The 25357-nt window shown below is 40.8% G+C and overlaps 1 protein-coding gene across 2 annotated transcripts; it reads right to left on the reverse strand.

Moving 5' to 3' along the window:
- Positions 1-54: 54 nt before the first annotated feature.
- Positions 55-24709, reverse strand: LOC147622816 (uncharacterized). Of its 2 annotated transcripts, none has more exons than XM_086822465.1 (7): positions 24195-24709; positions 22444-23989; positions 3650-5153; positions 3393-3538; positions 2901-3291; positions 1989-2726; positions 55-1834 (listed from the first exon to the last, which is right to left on the reverse strand). In XM_086822465.1, exons 1-7 carry the CDS (start codon positions 24365-24367, stop codon positions 369-371), a joined length of 5964 nt encoding a protein of 1987 aa, XP_086678591.1. In that variant the 5' UTR covers positions 24368-24709; the 3' UTR covers positions 55-368. The 2 variants fall into 2 exon arrangements, with proteins under 2 accessions (XP_086678591.1, XP_086678592.1); XM_086822466.1 differs by having other exon boundaries at positions 55-1828; positions 24195-24703.
- Positions 24710-25357: the final 648 nt, after the last annotated feature.

A 25357-nucleotide genomic window follows, 5' to 3' on the forward strand; every position in this document is an offset into this window, starting at 1 on the left:
TCGGTCAGAAAGTCATTTCATCAATCAAAGCCAAAATTCAAATCAAAGACAAAATTATAAAGCTCTTCGTTCGATTATTTGAGCTGTCTGGTCGCCTTGTTTTCTGATGGTTCTTTTGCTTTGCAAACTATACACCCATCCATACGTATTATGTTCATAAGAAGGTGATGTTGTACCAAAATTCTCAATATCTTCAGAGTAAAAATCATTATATAATTTGCACTAAAAGATAGGCTTCTCACGATTATAGAAGCTGTAGTGGTTCTGCAGCTGCGGTAGATTGATTGGCTGCTACTGTTTTGCCATTAGATTCAATCTCAACACTCTCTGCGATGGCACGCCAGTTAGGAACAGCTGTAGTAACATCATCAGGAGGTCATGCTCCCATGGCCAACTGATGTCCCCATGTTATGACAGCCATTGGAAACCAGATGATGGTCATGTGATCCGTGCTGTTGCCCATCTGCAACTGCTGCCACCTTATCTTTTCCCATGTCTACCATAGACACCTTCCCATTCACCATCAGGAACTTCTCAGCCAAGTTGAGAGAAGTCATGCCTTGGCTGAGAGACGTCATGCCTTGGCTCTGAGCTGTACCTTCGAGGCCCGCTTGATTTTTCGGATTGACCCCTGCGTGAGACGTGGCTGCAGCATCCAGGGGGGCCTCTTTAACCAACAGTGAATTGATAGCTGCATGTGTGTCAGAATTTTTGGCCCCAGATTTTCCTGGAAACCAAGGAAACCGTTTCTTTGAAGTGTCATAGATCACAGGCAGATGATCATCTTCTTTGCTGACAGAATCCCAAGGGGAAATTTCCGATGCTTCTGGAATGAACTCACAACTCATCTGGATTCCTTGAGGCAAACCTGAAGGCGGCCCAGGTTCCTGCATTGTTACTGTCGAGCTTGCTGGAAGCACGACTGAACAAGGCCCAGGTTCCTGCATTGTTACTGTCGAGCTAGCTGGAAGCACGACTGAACAAGGCCCAGGTTCCTGCATTGTTATTGTCGAGCTTGCTCTAGGCACGACTGAACAAGGCCCAGGTTCCTGCATTGTTACTGGCAAGCTTACTGGCGGCAAACCTGAACAAGACCCAGGTTCCTGCATTGTTACTGTGAACTGTAGACAGGATGAACTGGAACTGCTGTTTATGTACATGCATTCCAGCCCAGAATCTCCATTACGTGGTTGCATCATCATTGATGATGACAGACATGGCATGGACATGAACTGCCCAGTATCTTGGCAGTCCACTTCTGCAGGGTTCATGTTTGTGCTACATATTTCAACCAAGGGTCCACACAAATCCGTCGAAAAAGGAACCATTCTGGCTGCTTTACTCGAACTCAACGAAGGTGGATACTGTGCAGTATCTTTATCAAGTGGTTGAGGAGAGGGGTTCCTGGTCAACGTTTCTGGTATGCAAATTCCACCTCTGTTTTCTTCACCTTGCAGCTGCTCCACAGAAGCTCGAAGTGCCTGCATAGGCGGGCCCTGGTTGGGTCTTGCACCAGCTTCTCTCCAACCTTGAAGCACAAGATCACAGAGGCTGCCATCCCTACTACTGAAGTTACTAGGTAAGCCTCTTTCACTAGTCTTGACAAATTTGCCAGTCCTTACCAACGGCTCTTTACTATTGATTCTCTTTTTTGAATTTATGACTGCCCCATAGTTTTCTACTTCTCTGTACACCTCACCTCCAAAGCCTTGGAACTTTGGTCCTGCTACACTGGTTGGAATGATGCGAGACTCTGCACTTTTACTGCCACCTGTGTAGATAATGGGCACAAATGCCTTGGTCTTTGGGTTCTGTCTTGTTGCAATTCCTGTCCCTAATAACAAAGAAAAACAGTCAGTCCTACATCCCCTTATCATTTCAAAGCTAGAAACTTTAGAGGGTGTGCCTGTGTGTGTGTGTGTGAGAGAGAGATAGAGAGAGAGAGAGTTTGACAAAGGAGGGGGCGCGGGAAGAGGGGATTGTTTTACCTGGCACCATAGCTATATTCCCTCCATCGTGATGCAATGGACGCAGTGCAGCTGACATTGGTGGACTGAGGCGTGGTATGAGGTTGAGTTCCTGTCCTGAAAACCTTGGCATGGATCTGTCAAATAAATTTATGGGATCTTCATCATCATCAATTATAAATACTTCGGCAGGCTGCTGTACCTTGTCATTCCTGTTCACATTTGAAAGACAAGAGGGGGCAGCATGGGCATAGGCATTTACTGTTTTGGGGCCTTGTAGCATTGAATTTGGAACACCTAACAGAGTATATGCCGGATTGCCAGCATTTCCATGACCCTGCGGCAGTAGGGGTTCATAAACATTGCATCTTTTGCCTTTACAGAAGGCTCTGTCTGAGGCTGGATAAGAACACTGAAAACAAGTGTTTGAATGAGGTTGAAAGGATGATTGACCCTTCAGTTTCTGATGCTGCCAGCTCATATAAGCATCTGGAAACTTGTTCGTGTACAATGGGGTACCTCTGGACAGTGATGAATGCGTGAACACTTCCTGTCCTGATACAGTTCTTGGAAAATTTCCACTCAGCTGAAAGCCAGCATGCTGCTTAGAGAAAGTGTACTGACCAGTCTGACTTGATGAAGGTGGACTAGAGAGAAGGTCTCGCAGTCCAGGCTGAGAACATGGGTCCGGAGTTAACCAGCTCTGGACTTCTCTGTTTCTGATGATTGGTTCTCCTGATACATGATTTTGTAGAAATCCTGTGCATGGAAGCAAAGGGCTTATTCCATTATCTGGACCAATCATTTGTTTATTTATTCGATGATAAATAATAGATGTTATTGATGTTTCCATTGTGTCATATGAAGTCAGTAATCAGGTTATAGGAAAATAAACTTCAAGCTCTTTGAAAATAGTTGTAAATGGACACATACCAGTCTGTCCGGCCACCTGTTGCTGTTGACATGTGTTCCACTGCTTTGGCTGCTCATACCTATGCTCTGGAGGTCTCACGGGCTGTAAAAAGTTCATGTTTCTTGAACTGGATTGTGTATCGAAGTGGGTGGCACCTAAATTAACCTGGGCCTGGTCAGCTCCAGGTGTAAGCACCATGGTTTTACCCATAAGTCGCAGAACAGGCTTCCCACCAAAGTCAAACACTGATGACCCTCCAGAGATTTCTCTATTTGTAGGGGGTGTTGTTCCTAACATAGAAGACTGGTTGACAGGGTGCTCGGTGATTTCCACAGGCGCAAAAGAAACGGATCTTTGATCTTTGATTGCCGCTTGCATCCATGGCGGTAGGCTTTGAGAAAAACCTTCAGCCTGCATGTGAGGGTCCACATTTGAGAGGTTTCTTCGTAGGATTTGGACAATATTTTCAAAGTGCTACTTGAATCAATATAGCAACAAAAGTACATAAGTACCTGCTGTGTTTCAACTTTTGAGCCTGGTTGAACAGAGGAGTGTTGAATAGTGGTATGACCTTTAGTCGAAACCAGTCGAGTAGAACCTTGATGCATCCGATGTGTCTCTCCGTCATTGAAAGCCAGAAGGTGTTGGTCATGGCTTCCTGCATCAAATTAACAAAACTAATCAGCCCTTTATGCCATGGTCGTAAGTTTCCACAACACATGAAACTTTTCTTGTAAGGCCAAGTTACTTTTGAAGGCATTGTGGGAACCTGCTGTGGCCATGAGAATATCAGGTGTTGTAAGTTGCGGGTTCATATTACTTGCTCTAGATGTTTTGCTTAAGCCAGTGATTTGCAACGGTTTAATCAAATGAACTGGGATAAGAGGTCTCATATCTTCTGAGGCTGCCACTGATAAGCTTCTTTGCTGACAAGTTCCTGGTGGCCATTGATTTCCCTCATTTCTCCACAGAGAGAGAGAAAATCCTTCATGTTGCTGCCCCAAGACATCATTGTAGTCAGTCAATGTAGATGGTAGCAAGGGAGATTCTTGGGCTTGTTGTGAATCCATTACTTGTACTCGTCTATGAGCCTCTTGTATCGGACTCCATACTTGTTTTGTAAGTTCAGAAGAATGATTTGTAAGAAACGATGCTTCATTGTTTTGATGATCAATGGGAAACTGCGGCACATCATTTAATGCTCTGAAGGGTGTGTTGGAATAATGCAAGGTTTCGGAATGCAAGATATTGCCGGAGAAAGGAAAAGCACAATTAGGAAGAGACGGTGTCTGGCATTCGGTCAAATTTGCATCCAGATTGGTAACCTCAGCTTGACGCCTCACTTTGCCATAATGACCCTTAAAAATGGAGGAAACTGTGGGTAGTGATGGCTCCTGCATAGACCTTTCTTCCACCACCCTTATTACATTGGTAGGATTGCTGATGGCTTGCTCTGAAAGAGGTTCTGGTTGGAAAGGTAAATGCTTCTCCAGAGTTCTTGCATCCATTTCTGGTGGTTGATGACTAGGATTGTAATTTAGCCATATGTCCCCTTGCAAGTTTGTTTCCCTGGAATGTGATCTGCCAATCACATGTTCTTCAATCAAGCCTCTCTGTGGTACAGAAGGATACTGTATGATTGCCAACTGAAGATTTGAAGAGTCATCAAAGCTACCTGCAGTGTCATGCTGACATTTGTTTGTGGATTTATTGGCAGGTTCCAAATGCAAGTGGAAGTGGGTTTTGGCTGCATTTGTTGTCCCTTGGTGATGTTCGTGATGGGCATTAGCCTCTTTCTCTGGGATTCCAAGGGTGGTATCATGTGACCCCGGATTTGTTAGCAAATGACCTGACCTCATGAGATGAGAGGCTTTTTGGGGCAACTGTTTTTTTAGTGACCTTGAGGTTGACCATTTTTTCTTCTCTTTGACATAGACTTTTCTGAATGCCTTTCTAGAAGCGTTCTTAAGCTCCGACTGTGTACAATCTGTCAAGTCTTGAACGGGCTCCTCATCAATATTTGTATTACCTTTACCTTTTCCTCTTTGCAAGAACTTCGGCACCTTTTGTGTCTCAGTCATTGGAGTGTCTTCGACTTTTTTTCGAAGATCTGCAACCAATATGTGATTGATTTGTTCAGGATCCTGATCTGCCACTGACATAGGTACATTTTTTCTTTTCAAACCATTGTTATCCCTCATCATTGTCCTAGAGTTCCAGTTTTGTGGCCTGCCTAAAGAGTTTGCTTTCTTGACACGCTTTAGTCTGCTTTCCTGTTCAAGGAGATGGCATCACAAGTCAGTACCTTGCCAAACATCTATTTAGATGTTTTAGAACTATAAGTTGTACAAGACGATTTATTCACCTTCTATACCGTCTATGGCACCAAATAATAACACAATCACAATGCAAGTAATGTTGATGACATGATAAAACTAGTTTTAATTTTTGAAAAGTTTGGTTTCTTTTTTGATGTCTCGACAATAAGACAATGATCCTATTGTATGTTTCCTGTTCACGAGAATAAGTTTCAGATACCTTTGGCATTTGTTGCAGATGGCTACCTGACTTTTTGAGGTTGGGATATTAAGAAATTATCATGTATCAACTCTGTTTTAGTATATTAATATATGTATTTCCCTCAAAAAGCAAAAAAAGAAAAGAGAATTTTAAGATTGATGAGGGAGGCAAAGTTAACAAACGGACCACTATGAATCTACTAGCACATAACTTACTGTATCTAAAAAATAAAATACGAAGACCACAAATTGGATCTTCCCTTTTTGAATGTTTTTGCAACAATTAAATCTTTTAAAGTTGTGCTTTTGTGATTGTAGCTGGAGGTTATATTGCTATGCCCGTAGGAAACATGCATCACATGCATTACTTCTATTGGATGTAAATTTCGTCCTTGACAGTAAATGCAAGTACCTCCTTTTTTTCTTTTTCCTTTTTATTTCCCCAACTGGCTGGGGGCCCAAGATCCTCCCGTAGTTAACATTTTTCCCTGCCCGTAGGCGCTTTTTTGTCTGCCCGTAGGCGATTTCGCATTGGAAGCACCATGTTGGGTTTTGAACCCAGGGCTCCAAGTCCTATCAAAGATCTCTACCAGTTGAGCTATTACCTCGTTGGGATCCCCCCCGTCCTTATCTGTGTGAACACTGAATGTGTCTTGGATAGTTGTTGTTGTCTTCCATGAATATAACAACTTAAGTGCCTGCCTGATGTAGCATGGTATCCCACCCGAAAACGGTACAATTGTGGCTGCAAAGCTGCCCATTTGCCAATCAGGGGCTAGTGGGTATTTGAACTCAAGGCCTCCCCTTCCCAAGTCACAAACCCACACCCTTAGGCTACTAGCCGCCTACTGGCATTCATCGTTGTTTTCTTAGTGTGAATCCAGAATGAATTGTTGCACTTTGTTGTAGAGCGAGATTAGGAATATCGCATTATCAAGCCACGATCATGTTACCCATATAATCTTGGTTTCTCATCTTAATATATAGTGGATCACCTTCAATCATCTATATTTCAAGTTATAGTCTTGTCATGTAAACATAAACGATGCTGGCGGTCTTGTTATCTTGAAACAAATATGTGGCCAATCAATACCTTAACAGTGCTAAAACTTGTTGAAGTCACTAGGGATCATGGGGCACCTAGTCTCATGTCTGTGTTGACAAACAGGCATGGGCCACCTAGTCTCAGGTCTATATTGACAACCAATCATTCATTATGGAATTCTTCTTTGGACAGGGACAAGTGTTTAACATAAAGAAGCACCCGGCCCCGAAGAGCAGAGGCATTTTTTGCAAGGAAATCCCTCACTAGATACATATGTTCGTCTTGCAGGATTCAAAATGTTGAATTCTCACGACCACCTTTTTTCCCCGAGCGGCCTCAAGCCCAAGATCCTCCTGTGCTTTTTATCCACCCATAGGCAATGCCACTGAGTATTCTCTCTACCACTTGAGCTATCACCTCATCTCATTGGCGAAAGTCTCACCACTTATTGTAAAGCTCTAGATTTATTTTCCTTTCAAGTCTGAACTAGCCACCAAACATGCCTTTCACATCTGGCTCCTCTCAAGCTGCTTGCTAAGCTACTTTTTTCTAGAGACCTGTGAAACTGGCTTATGTCACACACTCATATTCATGCCATCACATGATTGGCACTTTTGGGTCAGTGAACAGACAGTAATGAAAAATTTCTGTTTTTGATATTCGGATCTTGCCCTTTCCTCATGAACTTTACAGTCTGTAAGCAGAAGCCCCCCTCATGGTTGGTTTTTTGTTGGTCGCCAGTAACACACCCGCCACATTCTATGTAGCAAGCCAGCTGGAGGTTTCATTCAAAATAGAACTCAGGCTAGATGGTTCTTGCATAGGAACATATTAACTAGATTAAGTAGTCAACAAGAGCTACTTATACCCTCAAGGGATTCACCTAAAAATAGGTAAGTATACGACATGAGTTCAAATGAAGGGGTTTTTTAATTCAAAATTTTAAGGTAAATTTAAAGAAATACATTTACAGAAGGAGATTTTTTAATCAATTTTGAAAAAAAAAACATAAGTCTATAAAGAAAAAGGGGTCGTTTTATTCATGAAAAATTCACAACTAAAGGGTTTTATAAATACCCCTTGAACACACTTGATACATAGAGTTTCTTGGTAGTGCACCCCCGAGCTTCTACCTCAACTTTGACTTAAACTCTAAATGTTGCTATAACATTATGGATAAGACTTGAGTGGATTAGCTAGAAGGACAAGTGGAATATTAGCTAAAACTCCCCAAAAGAAGAGAAACACAAACTTTGATTTTTCATAACACCTCTCTCCTGGCTACTTCTAGAAATACAAGATCTCCCTTCATTTCTAGCCGTGCTAACAAGGTAATGGGAAGATTTAACCCTACAGACTTGTATCCTGTCATCAGTAAAGGTAGTTGTGAAAAATGGCCGGCCTTGCATCCATGTATTACTCTTCCTTGACACAAGGCATCGCGTTTCATGAAATTTACGTGGTCGGATAGGTCGTTATTTTGCTTATATACCCCCTATGGCAGGGCTCTAATACACAAGATATGCAGAGGTTATGCAAGCCAACAAATTCACCAGCCCTCTGGACGGCCAATCAAAGCTCAATTTCAGCTCCACCCACATGGGACTTGTCTCCAAACATCTTGAAGGCTGCCACATCCTACAGACACAAAATTCATGAAGCCACATCTATATCCCAAAGGAAATCAAAGTCTCAAGAGGAGAAACCAATTACTCAGCCAGCCAGGACGTATCGAAATCGTGGATATGTTTTCTTGGAAAAAAAGAGGGTTCCCCATCTAGCGCTAAGATGCTCTCCCAGCTTTGTAACTCTATTTGTTGGTAAGAGGGATCTCACAGTCTTGGCAAAGGACAATATCTACAGAACCCACCACTAGGTCATGATGTTTTTCTAGCTTCAAATAGGTTAGGTCTTTTAATTCTAATTCTTGGATGCATTAGCCTTTAGGGGTTTCTCTAGGCATCTTTTGTAATAGAGTATTCTAGTGTCATATCTACATGCACGTACCAGGGATTTCACTGATGTAATTACAAAAACATTAACATGTTAATAACCTTTGTTAATAACGTTCACCAAAACTGTTATTAACGTTGATATCAGTGCTATGAATTTTTGGTGACTTGAAAACTCCCACTAGGTTTGCCCATGCTTTGATTCTTACAATTGGGCCTTTTACACTCTTTATCATAGTGCATGACATTGATATTGTGGTGTCAGAATGTGTGTAATAGGCAAGAATGTTTGACGTTAATATAGCCTATTATCATTGTGATCACGTTAACATGATATTAACGTTTGTTAATAACATAAAAATTTCAAGTAATTATGTAAATATTAAATCCCTGACATGTACTCATGCATGCATACATGTTAATACTTCTCTCTTACATATTAAGAAGTCTCCCACTTCATACAAATCTCGTGCATACAAATCATCAATATAGTTCTTGGCATTAACACCCAACTCTTTGTGTTCTTGCTATATTCATCTCTATGTTTATCACTTGCACTCCTGTCTTTGAGCACTCAGGCTAATCATGGCTAACCCCTACATTTTGTTTTACAGTTTACACTAGTCATGGTATTGCCATGGTGATTGAACCCAACTTGGCTGGCTCTTCTTTCTCTATCCAATTTTTCCATTTAGAATTAAGTTGAATAGGCATTAGCTGAGTCTCACATAGAAAAACATTATCTATCCCTCAAATTTTTGAATGTCAGTAGTTGTAATAGTTCCCCTACGCTTGAACATAGTGGTTTGAACTTAGAAATCCCAAGAGGGAGGCCTTGGGTTTAAATCTTGGGGACATCATACCCTCCCCTGAAGGGGTCACATGTTTGATGTGCGTTTCATAGAGGTGGCATGAGGGTCACCATATCCAGACATCATGCACTTCTCCACCTCACCTATGTGAAAATGGGCAACAATAGCAAAGTGCAAGTTGGCGTCTCAAAGCTCAATTGCTTGGAACTGGGACTTGGATGCATGCATTTTTTAAGCTTAATGTAACAACTGTGCAAGGTGTTTCTCTCTAATTGATTGAGTGGCACATGTGGGGAAAATATCTATTGCTTGTCCACTACTTAAAATGGCAATCTCGGTATTTCCTTATGGTAATGATGGTATTTGCCCACGTCTCCAACCATACAATGTGTGTGCATTTTTAAAAAAAAATCTTGGCTATACAGTTGTGCACAAATGTTGGGTGCTCAAAAGGTTATGAGACTTGAATAGCAAGCGGAGGTTTCTTAAGATATCCTACAAGATCTATTCATATAGAAGAGTAATGCCTACTTCAAATTTGGATTCCTATACGATGTTCAAGGTAGTCTAGCTTGGTTTACGTGAAATTGAGGATGGGAGAGGGAGCTACTGGATCCTAGAAGGATGGAAGACCTTCATAGGCTTAAGCCACTCAATGAGCATGGCACTAGCACAATGTACACTTTGAGCATTTGGGATAATTTGACCATGAAGGGATTAAACATCTCACAAGCTTTGTATGTGTGGAGAAAGTATATGAGCTGTGAAACTTGAACATTGAAAAATTTTGGTGGGCATGCAACAAGAGAGAACTTGGAAAGCCAATGAGGTCATAGCCACAAGTGGTGAAGGTGTTTTTTCCTAGGACGTGGAGGTCCTAGGTTCAAGCCCCCACAAGGTGCTTCCCCAACAGCATCGCCAACGGGCGGATAAAAAGGCGTCTACAAGCGATGAAAAAATGGTAACTACAGGAGTATTTTGGGCCTAGGGCTAGTCGAGCAAAAAGAAAAAGAGATAACTTGGATAATTTGAAAGCAATTATTGCATTACCCATGTAGGTTCTTTTTTGGAGACAATTGGGAGATCCAACTAGGAGAGTCACATCTCCATGTTCTGGTTCCTCAAGCACTGTAGACTCCTCCCCTCCCAACCTTCCCTCACATTCAAGCTTGAAGCTCCATAGTTTGTAAGTGTTAAAAAAACAACTATATTTTATCGTACGGTTTCCGAAAATTTCATATCGTACCAAAAATTTCCGTACGATATCGTATTTTTGTACCGTGACAACTATGATATATAGCTAGTATACATTTTTCTATGCATTTAACTAGCATGATGGTTGATCGAGAAGCTTCACGTTTTGCAATAAGATGAAAATATATAGCTAGTACACACGTTTCTATGCATTGAACTAGAATGATAATATATAGCTAGTATACATTTTTCACTCAATCTTGAAGAGGGTATCCATATCTAATATAATATAGTATCGTTTCCAATAAGCTAAAAACAAAAGAGTTGTTTATTCATTTTGATCAAATCTCCATTAGTCACCTCCTAATCTACCCAACATCCTTTCTTCTCATCTCTTTTCCATTTCCTCTCCTACTTGTTCGAGTGCAGGCATTGTGCATTGAAACGTGCACTAAAACAAGGTACGTGTAGCAATCTGGCTATGGCCTCATCATTTGCCATGCTGCTGATCCTGTTCAATTTTGCACCTAGGATCTCAAAAGCTACCATTGCAGGAGTCAGGGTTTCAGTGCAGCCTTCTTTCTGCTTCTGCATGTGACAATGTAAGTCCCATATGTATGCAATTACCGAAACAACAATAATATTCATTTCCTCATCCAAAAACATCTTTTCTACGATGGTTAAGGACCACCCTCTAATCGGGTTGCATGCAGTCCATGCCGCTATCTTCATAAAGTATTCGTATCAAAGGAAGTGCTGAAGTGCAAGCATTTTTCCACTGATGTGGGTGCAATTGAAGGAATAAGTAACCATATAAGGGCAAGAACGGTAAGATGTATTCCCTCATCATCCAATAAAAAGCCTATTCAGTGATGGTTGGGTGGCACATTGTTATGGGATTGCACGTAATCCTTCTTGTGGTTGCATATGTGCTACTAGTATCTTTATGAAGAAATTTACACTTGTTCTCCTCTGCCCGACTTCCCATTGTTTCTTTCTTTTTTTTTGTCATCCTTCTTTTTTTTCCTCTCCCTCGCTTGCCCTTTTCTTCTTGAATCACTCACTATGAACCTACTCACCTCTCCATCATAGTGTGAATCTCATCTATTTAATAGTACTTGATATCTTTGAGAAAATGCAATCCAAACACCTAAGAATCTCGCTAAGAATCGAGCACGCTCATAGGAGTACATCAACTGGCAACATTGCATATCATCTCATACAAGGAGAGGATATTAAAATGTTCAAACTCAGTTCTTTGTGGCTTATGCTGTGTTCCTTAACATGTAGTCCATTGATATTCTAAGCAAATGTTCATACTACAATGTTCTCTTCTAAAATTGCTCATTGTGAAAGTGAAACTCCATCGAAAAATTTTCACTTGAAAACGCCCATTGCCTATCACAACAAGAGAAGTGGAGCATAGCCGCGCAGGATAGCCAAATGAAGAGAAGAGAGGGTAGTGAGAGGGGACCTGACATAGCTGCGCAGGTTGTGCAAGTCTTGTGTGCCGCTATGCACGCAGCTATAGTTGCACAAGGCTATTCGCGAGGCTACAAATGAGACTATAGCAATGCGAGGATATGACCGTGTAATATGAAAATTTTGAAAAAATAGGATACCCCATTGCCGCGTGGTGCACCGCCTGTACTCCATCAAACATCTCCTCCTTGGAGCTCGAATCTTGCCTGCCAAACATTAGCTATGGCATGCTCTTGTACCTTGCCCGAATCTGCCTCTATCCCTTGCTATCAAGCTCTTCTCACAAGCCCTCACCTCTTCTCCCTCATCTTCCTTCACAAGCAAACCCTCTTCTCTATTCACAAGCAAAAAAGGTCTCTCTCCACAAGCATCACAAGCACTAAGGTAATCTCAAGCTCTTCGCTTTTTTATTTTCTTTAAGCTTTTTAATTGAAAATAAACTAATTAATAACATGTTTTATGTAGTTTTACAAACCTCCCATCTCCTTACCCTCTTCTCCCTTCACAAAAAAATCTCTTTTCTCTTCACAAGCAAGAAAAACCTCTCCACAAGCATCACACACAAGCTTAAGGTAATCACAAGAAAAATAAAAAGATTACATATTTTATTTAGGGTTTGAGAGTTACCTCAATCTACTTGCTATCTCTTTTCCTTGTGTTGCCCTCATCCCTCTCTTGTATGCATGCCTTTATAGTTCACTTAAGTTATTAAATAAAAGCTTTACTAAAAAAAAAAAAATGGCTAGGTTAAGACAAACAGCCCACATCTTTGGTGAGGAGACTTGGATCTTAGGCTTCTCTAAACTCCCTCAACCGCCCACAAGCTTCTAGTAAGCATAAGAGGTAAGCTCTTAACTTGAATCTCTGCTTTTCTTACACCTCCCGATGTTGGGGATTTATTCTTTACTTGTATTTTCTTCAATACACAAGCCTATGCATAAGCTTTATGCATGCATGCTTTATGAGATGTCGAGGATTTATTATTTACTTGTCTTTTTTAAAATGCACAAGCCTATGCATAAGCTTTATGCGTGCATACTTTATGAAAGCATGCATACATACAACTTATACATAGACTTAGACTTACACATCTGTGTATTAAGCTTATACATAAGCTCTATGTATGCATGTATGCATAAAGCTTATACATAGGCTTGTGCATAAGCTTTATGTATAGGCTTGTGCATTAAGCTTATAAATAAGCATAATCCACAGCTCTATGCATACATGCTTATGCATAGAGCTTGTGCATAAACTCTATGTATAGGCTCATGCATAAGCTCTATGTATAAGAATGTATGCATAAAGCTTATGCATTAATCTCAATGCATACAGCTTATACGTGAGCTTATGCATAGAGCCAATGTATAAGCTCTATGCATTATATTAAGCTTATACATAGGCTTGTGCATTTGTGCATTAAGCTTAGGCATAATATCTATGTGCGCATGTATGTATAAAGTTTGTGTAGATCTTGTGCATTATGCTTAAGAACAAGCTTCATGCATTAGCTTGTGCATTAAGCTTATGCGTAAGCATAATGCACAAGCTCTATGCATAAGCTTCATTCATACATGCTTACGCATAGAGCTTATGCACAAGCCTAGGCATAAGCTTTATATATGCATGCTTTCATAAAGCATGCATGCACAAAGATTATGCATAGGCTTGTGTATAACCTCTATGCATAGTGCTCAAGCCTATGCATAAGCTAAGCATATATGCATAAACCTTATGCATAGGCTTTCTACATTTATCTTTTAATGCATTGAGCTTATACATAAGCTTAATGCATAAGCTCTTGTTTCTAATCAATGTCCTGGAGTTTGGTTTAGAGCTCTTTCTCCAGAGCTGCACATTTCCTTTCGAGCTCTCCAGCTAAAGCCTCATCCTCATTGACCGAAGCCCTTGTCTTGTTTAGAGCTTCGTCAAGTTCTTCCTTTAAGTCGTGGACTCTCTTTTGAGAGTCTTGTATCTCTTCTTCCTTGCCTAAACGCATGTTTTATATATGTAAAAAAAAACCAGTGACAGAATGGGAGAGATATGGGAACACATCTCTCCCATTCTGTCTTCGTTTTTTTTGTTGCAAACTACAGCACGTCTATGGGCGAGACTACACACACGCCTATGGATGAGGCTAGACGCGAGGTCATGGGTGAGGCTATAGCCGCATGAGGCTATACACGTGGATATGCGCGAGGCTATGAGCGAGGCTATACACGAGGTTATGGGCGCGCGGCTACTGTGGGACTACAACTGCTGCCTATAGCCGCGTGTATAGCTGAGCCAAAAAAGTTTAAAATCCCAAATGCCCTTTATTATAGCGCAGTTGTGGACGCGGCTATGCTCTAGTTATTTTGTAGTGCATGCATAAAGGTTTTGCCATCCAATACCATACTTATTGACACGAAGTGTATTTGTGTGTGTTTTTCTCCAATTTCTTCTATGTTGAGACAACTACACATAAACATCTACTTGCATATATCCAAGAACAACATTGAGTTTATAATATAATAAAAATCAACAATTGATGTAGTAGTCTTGTTAGACTTGAGTTTCTTACTAAGTAATACCAACTCTCCCAAGCACCTTTGTTGATGGATAGAAGGGCTACTCTTTCAAACCCAAAGCCTCAACATTAGAGCTTCCTCGCTTAACAAGAGAAGATTTGGTAAATGTAGTGTTCCATGCTCTCTTACAATTATATATGTAATTTATATGTTAAACTCAACTAATAAAAGTCACCCTTTTACACTTTATAGTAATGTAGAAGTATAAAGTTTCACTTACAATTTCATAATAGCAATATGATCTATCATTAACTAATGTTAATAATCCCTTCCAAAAAAAGACTTCCAATAATCTTAACTTATCTGCATTTTGGTACTACACATTCCCATATATGAGATCGACATGGAGTCTCAAATGTGGTAACTTATACATTTTAAACTAATTGAAGTAAGCGAAGAGCATCAAAAAGTATTTGCATGAAACTATAAGCATAAGGCATTACATCCAAGAGAAAGTAACTGTGGATTTTTAGTTATCCAAATGAATATTTGAAACTAGCTCCGTGATCTCCATGACACGTGACCTCAAAATATAAGGATTATGCTTTTGATATATATAAAAAATGGAGAAAAATATCTCAGCATCTAGATACACCATAAAGATAATGTTCATGTGTTTCTACATAATGTTGGAAAGTGGTTAAATAAAGTGTATAAGACTAATAATTTATAGTTTAAAAATTTTTAAAAGTTGTGTAAAGTATACTTCCTATTCTGCAATAGAATGAAAGAGTTTGAAATCTTAACAATTAGATATGAAATGATCATTCACTAGTCTACTAGTATAGTATTAACCTTGACAACTCAAAGTTTACACAAATTTCTTGTAATATATCTAGGCAAGGAAAGTATAACAATCTTGAATGACAAAGAGAGAAATTATAGTAGTGAAAACCATGTGGTGTGCATTCCATTTACAAAAGATATAAGGCAATAGAAACCATATTGCCCTAGGGATTATAGTCCATGCTAGTGAATCAATGGTGGTGGACATTGAACCTATGGAGAACATCTAACCCTTTGCAAGAGGGAATTTATATGCTCATGCTTGCCTTGTACAAGTGGACACAATGGTTGCTACACATACACACTAAGCGCCTTGGCAATTGCTATGCATTCTTCATGTTAATCAATTGTGTATTTTGGCACTTATATTTCAAGATATTTATTACCATAGTTGGTTTAAGACTCGTATGAAAAGAAGTTATGGTACATGTATCATTTTTAATGTAAGGCACCTTAAAGACCATATTAGGGAGTTTGGGAAAATGGGAGCATGGTTAAGCTTTTATCAAAACCAGCTCATCTAACATATCATTGAAAAGCTCTTGAAAAGTAGGTTCTAAATCCGCATTCTCCAACAACTTTGGATTTGGTATAATGAAGATATACCAAAAAGTATATTGAAAAGAAAATTCTCAAAGTAATGGGATTTTCCTAAATTGCATAATATGGTTTTTCACTCACATATACATGCATAAGTGCATATACATAAACATACATACATATATATATATACACATATATATATTAAATACATACATACTCTCACAAACAAATACGCACGCGCATTAATACATATATATGTATACCTATATGCGTCTGTAATATACACGTATATAAATGTACAAATGTGTGTACGTGTTTGTGTACATTTGCATGCGAGTGTAGTACTTTCCATTTTGGGATTGAAAGTCGTGTTGCTTGCACATTTTTTAGGACTCTCACAAGGTATTCATTACATTGAAGAATATCTTGATTATACTTGCACAAGAAATCTAACAACTCTGAAGACACTAAAGTCCAACTTCTTCCAAGTGTCTACGAGCATAGAGAAGAAAATCATGAAAGTACATGGAATGTTCTCAAGGCTCTAGTGTGGTAATTAAAGGTTTCGCATAGGTTGGAACTCAAAAGCTAGGAGCACCCCTCTTGTATGGGAGGTGTCACATGGGGAAGTGTATAACCTTTGCATGATTGTGGCGGCCTCCAATTGGGATGCCTCTAGACAGAGGTCATTGGTCATAAGGCCTCCTGATAGCTTCTGACCATCCTTAACTCACAAAGATTAGAAATGGTGGTACCTACTTGTACTACTGAGATGTGTGAGTCAAGATTTAATGTTAAGATTGCTTGATCCGTAGGTTTTAGCGATCTTCATGCCCACTACATAAAAACCAGGCCGGAATGGAAGGATTAGACCTTCCATTTGGGTCTCAGGTTGGGCCTTATACCAAACTTGCTCCTCTTATAGAGGCAACGTCTAAACATACTTGTATAAATTCTACATTACCAGATGAAGAATATTACAAAGTGTCATCGACTCATCCCACCAATATCTTCTAAAAAGCACGAAACTAAGATCAGGTAGGATATATATCCAAAGCTAGAACATGGCAAGCATATGCATAACTGCTTTCAGTAAGAATCCTTACCCATTGTGCCTAAAAACTACAATACTATGATACGTATATCGATTAGCCCAACCTAACTTTATGGTGCAATTAGGATGTGATAATGGAAGCCTGTTTCCTATCAATCCTTTCCATACAAAAACCTGGTGGAAAAGGTCATGTGAGTGGTAGAAGTCCCAAATCAATACAAAGAATAGCCTTACACCGGAGAAGAGTGTGGTGAAGGAGTACAATTTTAAAGGGAAAAATTTTGGCGCATTGAAATGCTGCATATTTCAGGCTATGCTTTTCCCTACACATGGGAAAGGACCATTCAAAGATGTATTGCAACATATGGGAAAGGGTAGTAATGAAGACTACAAGGAGGATCTCCCTTTTACCCTAAACTAAATTATATTTATGTAAGGTCAAACACAAGGAACATTGCCCATGTGCGAAACGCCAATGATGCCAAGGGATCACAAGCATTCTTCTTTTAAAAGTCTACATGCTCTTTGCAAGAACTGCTAATGAGTTGAGTTGACGTATAAAACCAGTTCATGCTTGCATGACCTTTACTCAATAGTAACCGACAGCCACTAAATTGGTTATTCATGAAATGATGTAGCAACAACTCTCGACCTTTGGTGTTCGCCAAGTAATATAATTAATACAAATTGCCAGATATATATTGCAAAAATAAGCTTTAATTAAGGAAGACTAGGGATATTTGCACGAGGTAAGGACCTTACCAAATGGTTTTTGATAAAATTCACAAACCATTTGAAATGCAAACGAAAGTATTGGTATAGAGTGAGTGGGCCCTAAAGGTCCCTTCGAAATGACGGGTCGAATGCCGTGGAATCCAAATGGCAGAAAACTTAAAGCCTATGCGACAAAGACACGTGTCACAACGGTGCTACATGGTGATAATGTGATTTTGTCAGCCATAAAAGTATATCTATACCTTAAACCCTTATAACCACTTTTACGCGATATTTTGTGCACCTCATCATGACAGCTATGAAACCTCCGTAACTTCCACATGGCACCCACGTGCCCCTCCTCCCCATGGCTGTACGTTGATGTGAGCACTTTATTCGCTTTCAAGGTGGTATAAATAAAACTAACACTCCTCACTGTACACATTATTCACGTGATGGTGTTCATTAATAATGATCTAGCAAAAATCCCTTCGAGGATTTGCAAATTACAATTTACCACGTGTAGCCATTTTACTTCGTATATATTTCATGCACTGAAAAAAAATTGAGATATATTATTTTGCCACAAATGCACAGTCCAACTGTGTGGACGAATTTGTTCTTTGAATAGAAAATTACACGTCATGCACAACCCTTTCGGCCCGTTGATTTAAAATTGTCATTTGTAATATTTGATGCACTATTTGTGGACTAACTAAACATGCAACAACTAGCCTGGTTATGTTTTTTAAGCAAGAGTCTAGCACGGCCTTAGATGCCGCTCAATAACAGGGGCACAGTGGACACACAATGAGTGAAAAAATGTGTGGAAAATGTTTTTAATAATTAGACAAGAGCAATCCCAACTTATTATAGAATTTGATTATATATTTATGTTTTCATTGTTTGCAAGCATCTTTGGTGGCTTTAATCAAGGCTTGCAAACCTCGCCAACAATAGGTGAGTCCCTACATTCTATATTTATCCCTTGGCAACGACAGACAAGTCCTTGCATTCTATTCATCAAGACGTGCATGCATTCTATTCATCAAGGCGTGTATACCAGCTCGCCAACTACAGGCGACTCCCTGCATCATTCTATTCATCAAGGTATGCAGACGTCGCCAACAACACGCGAGTCCCTCACTGTATTCAAACAATGGACTTTTGTAGTGAGAGGGCATGTTGACAATAGAAATAGTGTGGGTTATACCCTTAGAACCTTTGGCTAACACTACCTTCGAAGTTTGTAACCTCCCTTATCTATTTCTATTACATATTAACCATGGACAACCAAGGCACAAGGAGAGGATAGAAAAAAGAAATCCTGGACTTCTAAAACATACGAGGAAAAAATCCCTTCGATTTGACCCTTAGTATTCCAGCTTCCATGAATTGCTAATTTGACCCTTTGTATTTCGCCTTCCATTCCTGCTTTTTTCTTCTTTATGTCTTTTACATACCGTAACAACGTGCAAGTTGAGTACCTAGTAATAATTATCATTACATCTTGGTTGTGAATTGTTGGTCTCTCATAGAAAGTGGCGGCTTGAATACCACTCGACTACTAAAGGACTAAAAAAACTTCTCCGTGAGGACCCCTTATATCCTCTACAAAGCGAGGGCAAGTTACCAACTCCGTGAGGACCCCTCATATCCTCTGCAAAGTTAAAAAAGAAAAAAACTTCTCCACCAAATGAAGGAAACCTCCATCTCTAATTATTAGAAAGATTTGCTTAAAAAATAAAATGATTTGAAAGTAATTATAACCACCCAAAATCTTACTATTTTCAAACCTTTAACTTTGAAAGCTGAAAGTATTTTTTTAATTCCGTAGTGGAAAATACATTGTACCTATGTTTTCTGAGCACACGACAGTGCAAGATAACCAAAGGTTCCCTTTAAACCTTGAAGATAACTAGTGACCACAATGCCTAATATGAAGTACCCTATCTTCAGGAAAAGACAAGTTCATTTTAACCTAGACCTTGTTCAGTGTCTACAAAAACTTTCTCAAATTAAGGAAAGAAAAAAAAACACCTCAAAATTCTCAAAATTTAGTTATATTTAAGTTTAAATAATTCCATTCATGATAAAAAGGATTGACGTAAGGCTCAGAATTTCCCGGACCTACTAACCTACTCTAAAGGCACAAGCTTCTGTCTTGTCAGCAAGTGTACGAAGAACGGTCCCCTCTGACTCTCTTTGAAGAGCTCTTCCTATATGGTTAGCTGGAGGACGAGCTGGATGGTAGTGTACGCATTGCGCAATCCCGGAGTCGCCCGTCCTTGGGTTTTATGAGAATTTCGCATGGTATCAGAGCTAGTTGTGAGAATTTCACGTGGTATTTGAGCTATTCACTCCATGTGGAGGCGCAATGCACTCGCATCTGCTCGGGAAAACTGAACTTGCGTGTAGTTGAAATTATTTCACGTTCTGTTAGTATGAGATAATAAAAAATGAAGAATGCTTCTCCTCATTGAAACCTCACAAGAGAACTCTTTATGAATGACTAGCGGCCTGTTCTCATGACCGTGGACGCGGTCCTGTGGCTTTGGGAGAATTCCTTGTGTACTATGTGGGTATTTCACATGTATAATGCATTTGTGATCTCGCATTTGCGATTTAACGCAAATCCGAAATCTGCAAGCATGGTGTCTTACAAACATGCTTCGTTTCTTCTTCCAATCTCATCAGTAATACGGTGTCCAATGAGGACGGTCTCCGACACAGCTTGAGGACATTATAAACTGTCATTAACACATGCTAAAAGGGTTCTGGAAAAGATAGGTTCGCTTTAAAACTTCTTTCAAAATTTCAAGATTTAGTTAGGTTCGATTTAAAACTTCTTTCAAAATTAAGATTTAGTTAGATTCGATTTAAAACTTCTTTCAAAATTTCAATATATTTGGGAAAAGATATAAAGAAAATGCCTATAGGGTAACAACACTAGTCTAAGAACATCTAATCAAAACACACCAATTTTAATCACTGCAAGAGTCTAGATCTGTAGTAGGGCAAGCAAGCGAGCATACTAATAGAATGTTCAAACACGGCTAAGTACTTTGATACCGGCAAAGTTTTTGGTTTTTGGGTAGATTATGTTATTTCCAAGATCCGTAGGGTCTTGAAAAACCGCTTACCAAAATATATTAGCCTCTATTCTTAAAGAAGCATATGTGCATTTCTGGTCCGCACAACCTTGGCTAAGTTAATGGATTAATGACAGGGAGGGGGAGAGAGAGAGAGAGAGAGAGAGAGAGAGAGAGAGCCGGCCCAGACGACGCCATTCCCAACGCATTAGCATAATAATTGGAGATGCCAAGAGAGGAGCCCCTTGCCATTGGTTGTGGGTTCAAACTAGTAAAGATACCCTGTGTGATGTGTATGGGCAGACCGACGTATTCCATTTCATGCATGGAGAGTGTTCATTAAAAAAAACAAGACCACTCCTACATGTGTATAGATGTACATTTTCAGCGTCTCTAATCTCAAAGATTATGTGGTGGAAAGTAGCATGCGATCAAATCCCTCAAGCTTCCACGATCTTGCATTACATATGTTGGCCTCTCTTGAATTTGAAGTTTCTGATCCAGTTCTTATGCATGATTACTTCTGCAAAGTACGGCCTAGCAATTTACTCGTAAACAATATTATTCCTCGAGTTACTAGGGTGTCCAATATGTTACCATGTTGAAAGAACAGCCTGGTTTGGTTTGAAAAGGTTTCACTTTTCAACCTGTGGTTGCACTATGCACGCACCTCATGTACCTGAGTTTAGAAAAACTCTCTCAAATCCTAGTCTCAAGAATCCCTCATTCCCAAGACAAACTACACAGGACGAGTAAGAGCCCCATCCTCACTATAGGGAGCTAGAGGGCTAACTTGGGCAGTATGGGTGAGAGGGTTGGATTAAATCTGTGAAAAGGATGTGCCACTTAAAAGTAAGGGAGCTCTCTGCTATGTTTTAGGATGCCTACTAGATTACTGCAAAAGGAAGGCGCTACACTATTCTCAAGGGAGAAGAAAGTAACTAGCAACTCGCATACTTTCGTGAACCGCGCATTTCACTAAATACACATCTTCGGTGTCCTCTGTGCGTGGAAATGCAGTGATAGATTAAGAGCTGCGCATGCACCCTATTTTTCTAGCCCACTAACACAGGGGATGGAGCTCTAAGTACTCTTAAAGAAAAACTATCCCTCAAAATTGAAAATGTTTTAAATAGGAATATCATCAGCACTCTTGCTTTGTTTTTCTTTGTGATCTATATTATCCAATCAGTTGCATTGAAGGTTATTTCAAGTCTTTGTAATCATACACTTAGAAGCACTTTCATTGGACAGGTATCTAAAACCTCTCCTTAACCATGGAATGAAAACATTCAGCTCCTATCCCAAACAGCCATGGCAGTTGTAGTTCAAGAGATTTTTATTCATATATAGTTGATGATTGTATGGATATCCGTTTGTATGAATGTATTTTTTTATGGTTTTATAGGTGTGCATGTATGCTTGTACATGCTCTATCTTGTATCAAGCAGATAAGTCCTACACATGGAGCCAATCTGGTTATAGCTCAAATGATAAAGGTGTATGTTTGGACCAAGAGGTCCCGGGTGCAAAACCCCACAAGGTGCTTCCTCATCAGTGGCGTTGCCTACAACAAGTGCCTATGGGAGGTGAAAACTGATAACCACAAGAGGATCTTGCACATAAGGCTAGTTAGAAAAAAAGAGGCCTAGTACATGGAAATACAGTGCGATTAGCTTATGTATGCTAGATATGAGAATAAGAGCACTAAGTTACACATCTTAGGATGTCGAAAACATTGACAAAATTAAAACATAACACAAGGAAATCATGAAAGACATCTGGGGATGTAGAGCTTACATGTAACGCCATCTTCTTGGATGCTCCCTTTGTTTGTCGACAATAACTTGGAGAAACAGCATGGTTCAACTCTCTCCCTCGCAACAACTTCAGAGCTTTTGCCTCAGATCTAGATCTGCATATTCTCCTTTGGTGGCATGTTCCTAGAACAGTATGTCTCCTCTGCAAAGCCAAACTTTGGGACCTTTGCTTCTTCATGTCTACTTTATCAGGTGTGTCTTCTTTGGATGTAGAAGGCAAAGTAATTTCATCAAGATCATGAGACTCATCTAAGACACATGGAGGTGCAATCAGACAAAGTTCAGCTATAGATCTTTTCTTCTTGACTTTAGTCTTTTGCAACTTAGGCTTTGCCTTCTCCATGTCCAAGGATGCAAGACAATGATCTATATGAGCATTCAAGGCAGTATTGGAAGAGGATCTAAAAATCAGACATACCGGACATTTTTGTTGTGTTATGGCATCAAAGCATGACATTGAATTGAATGATTCCAACCTAAAGGTTTCGAGGGATTTATCCACACTTCGGGACTCTGAAATGCATGTCCTGGAGATTGTATCTTCACATAATTTACCTGACCTCTTAGAAGGTAGAGTCATGGCAACTGTGTTTGCTTGCATCTCAGGTTCCAAAGCATCAGCTTCAATCATTGAGAACTCCTTGTGTGTGCTACTTGCTTGTATGTTGACAATTTGATCTTCATCTTTGTCTATGAGATTTGAGTCACTCGCAACGTTATTAATAGCTCCCACATCCACATGGGAAAACTTCTTCATAATCAACCCGTTAATTCTTGCAGTCTCCTCATATGCACATTCCTTTTGACAAGTTCGATCCATCGAGGTATTTTCCGAGGCATTGTGAAGGACTGCAACCTGATTCTTTCTAGAATCTCCTGATTCGGCAGTTACCTGTGTGTTTGAAGTGTTCGATGAACGCAACTTATTGTCCACACTCATTTGAAGGGAGCAATTGATACTGCCAGAAATTTGAGTGCACCCGGAGCTCTCACTTCTTCTGAAACAGTGGCAGCCTTCGATGATGCTCTTCCTTATCTCTCGAATTGATCGTGGCGCTTGCCTTTTGAAAACAAAGATGTTTTCGGGGAATGGGGTAACAGGTCGGGCTCCTGCCTGCTCATCTTTGATGCTGGCTGCCTTGACTTCCTGAGATGTAGTTAGACATCCATCAGCTGACTGCTTGCCTGCAGGAGGCTTTTCTTGCTCTGGATGAGGGTCAGATCCAGGAGAAACACTGGTATCTGCAATGGGTGTACAACCTTGGCCGCCTAACTCTGCTTCATATTTACCCAAGTCGATCTGTACTTGGAGCTGCGACCCCTCTGTGAGGCACACCTCATCCCCGCCTACATGTGCCAATCCTGCAGGCTCGAAATAATGGCTGCTCAGGCGTACAACGCTTGCACGTGGTGACAGTGGGGGGAGGAGCGGGTCTTTCCCCTCCTTGATGGACTCTTCCAGCAGCTTGAGGGAGAAGGGCCAACACTTGGCTATATTGACTTCCCGGACAGCAGCAACGTAGCCTCTGGGATGACACCACCGTGGCCAGAACACATCAAGATAAATTTCTAGAGACACGGAACCGTGGTTCCGGTATATGGTATGAACGGGGCTGAAATAAGGGGTGAGCTAAAATTGACCATGTAGTAAATGCTTCGAGGAACCTACAAATTGAATATGACTGGACTGAGTGCAGAATGCTTTGAGGAAGCTGTAGAATGGGCACTCACCGTATGCTGAAGGGGGCAGAATCTTCAAGATCTGCAGTTGTGATCACGGCCAGATCATCGCCTGTAGCACCAGAAGAGAAGAAGCCGTTTGCACCGTGCTGCGACTCTTGCAGCGGCTGGGTATAACTGTCCGGCAGGCCATCTAGCTGTTCCTGCGGTTGTTGCATCTCCATGGCTGCGTCGGAGTTCCTGTGCAGAAAGTTGAGAAGAAAGGAGTGTAAGGGCTACCGGGTGAAACAGGTCAAAGATGTGGCAGCCGAGAGTGCAAGGGAAGGTACTGCCCCCTCCTGAATCACCACGGTGATACTGAGACCCGTGTTGCACAAGCAACAGACCAGCCAGCGGACTTGTTGTACCGAGAATACCACCTGCAGCAAAGCAACCCGGGCAACCTTCTGTTGGGCGAAGCTGAACGCGAGTAGGTAAATGCGATAATAGTGTAACAGTACGACGACGCTGGAGAGTGGACGCGGGAAGAGAGAGAAAAAATCAGGCAACCAAGAGAGAGAGAAGAGAGTATGCGAAATTACATTAGTTTTCACGCTTACTGTAAAGCTGTTTCCTTTCAGCTGTAATTGGCCAAACCCCACCTCCGCGTGACCCTGACAATTAGTGCAATAGCGACGCGCCACGTGGGCCCCATGTATGATGTCTGCCCTAAAGCTGGTTGGCCGCCCTGGACCCTGGACACCGGTGACCGTGGCCGCTCGGCCTTGTCTAGCACCTGATGGGCCCACGGCCCGCGTAGAAATAAAATATAGAGTAAAAACCAGAAACATATGTAAAAGTGAGTGCGCTGTTCGCATCGTCTGCCCACAGACCGCCAAAAACCATTTTCCGTACACCTTTTAGGGTTGGCCGCGACTCCCCAAAGATTCTACGCCGCCCCCTCCATTCACCCTTGACAGCGCCCCGCAGGGCCCCAGCCCGCCCGCTTTTCACTCCCTCGCTTTCGTCTCCCTCTCTATCTCGTCTCTCGCTTCTCGGAGCTCGAGCCTGCTTAGGTGTCCCCGCTACCGAATTAACACTGATTAACTTGAATGACCTATGGATTTGCTCGTAAGCTTAAGTTAATTTCATGTAGTGCCGTGCTTGATAATCAGTGTGCTTTCCAACAATTGAGAACCTGCTATTCTTTTGTCCAGACGTCCAGGGTTGCTAAC

This window comes from Cibotium barometz, chromosome 28, assembly GCF_041138505.1.
Source record: "Cibotium barometz isolate CiBa-2024 chromosome 28, ASM4113850v1, whole genome shotgun sequence".
Classification (NCBI taxonomy): Eukaryota; Viridiplantae; Streptophyta; class Polypodiopsida; order Cyatheales; family Cibotiaceae; genus Cibotium; species Cibotium barometz.

Excerpts from the sequence above, each read along its gene's own strand:
- LOC147622816 (XM_086822465.1), bottom strand. The coding sequence starts at position 24,367 with ATGGAGATGCAACAACCGCAGGAACAGCTAGATGGCCTGCCGGACAGT. Across the intron at positions 3,539-3,649 it reads TATTCTCATGGCCACAGCAG|GAAGCCATGACCAACACCTT; the intron begins GTTCCCACAATG and ends AATTTGATGCAG. Across the intron at positions 2,727-2,900 it reads ACAGGTGGCCGGACAGACTG|GATTTCTACAAAATCATGTA; the intron begins GTATGTGTCCAT and ends TTCCATGCACAG.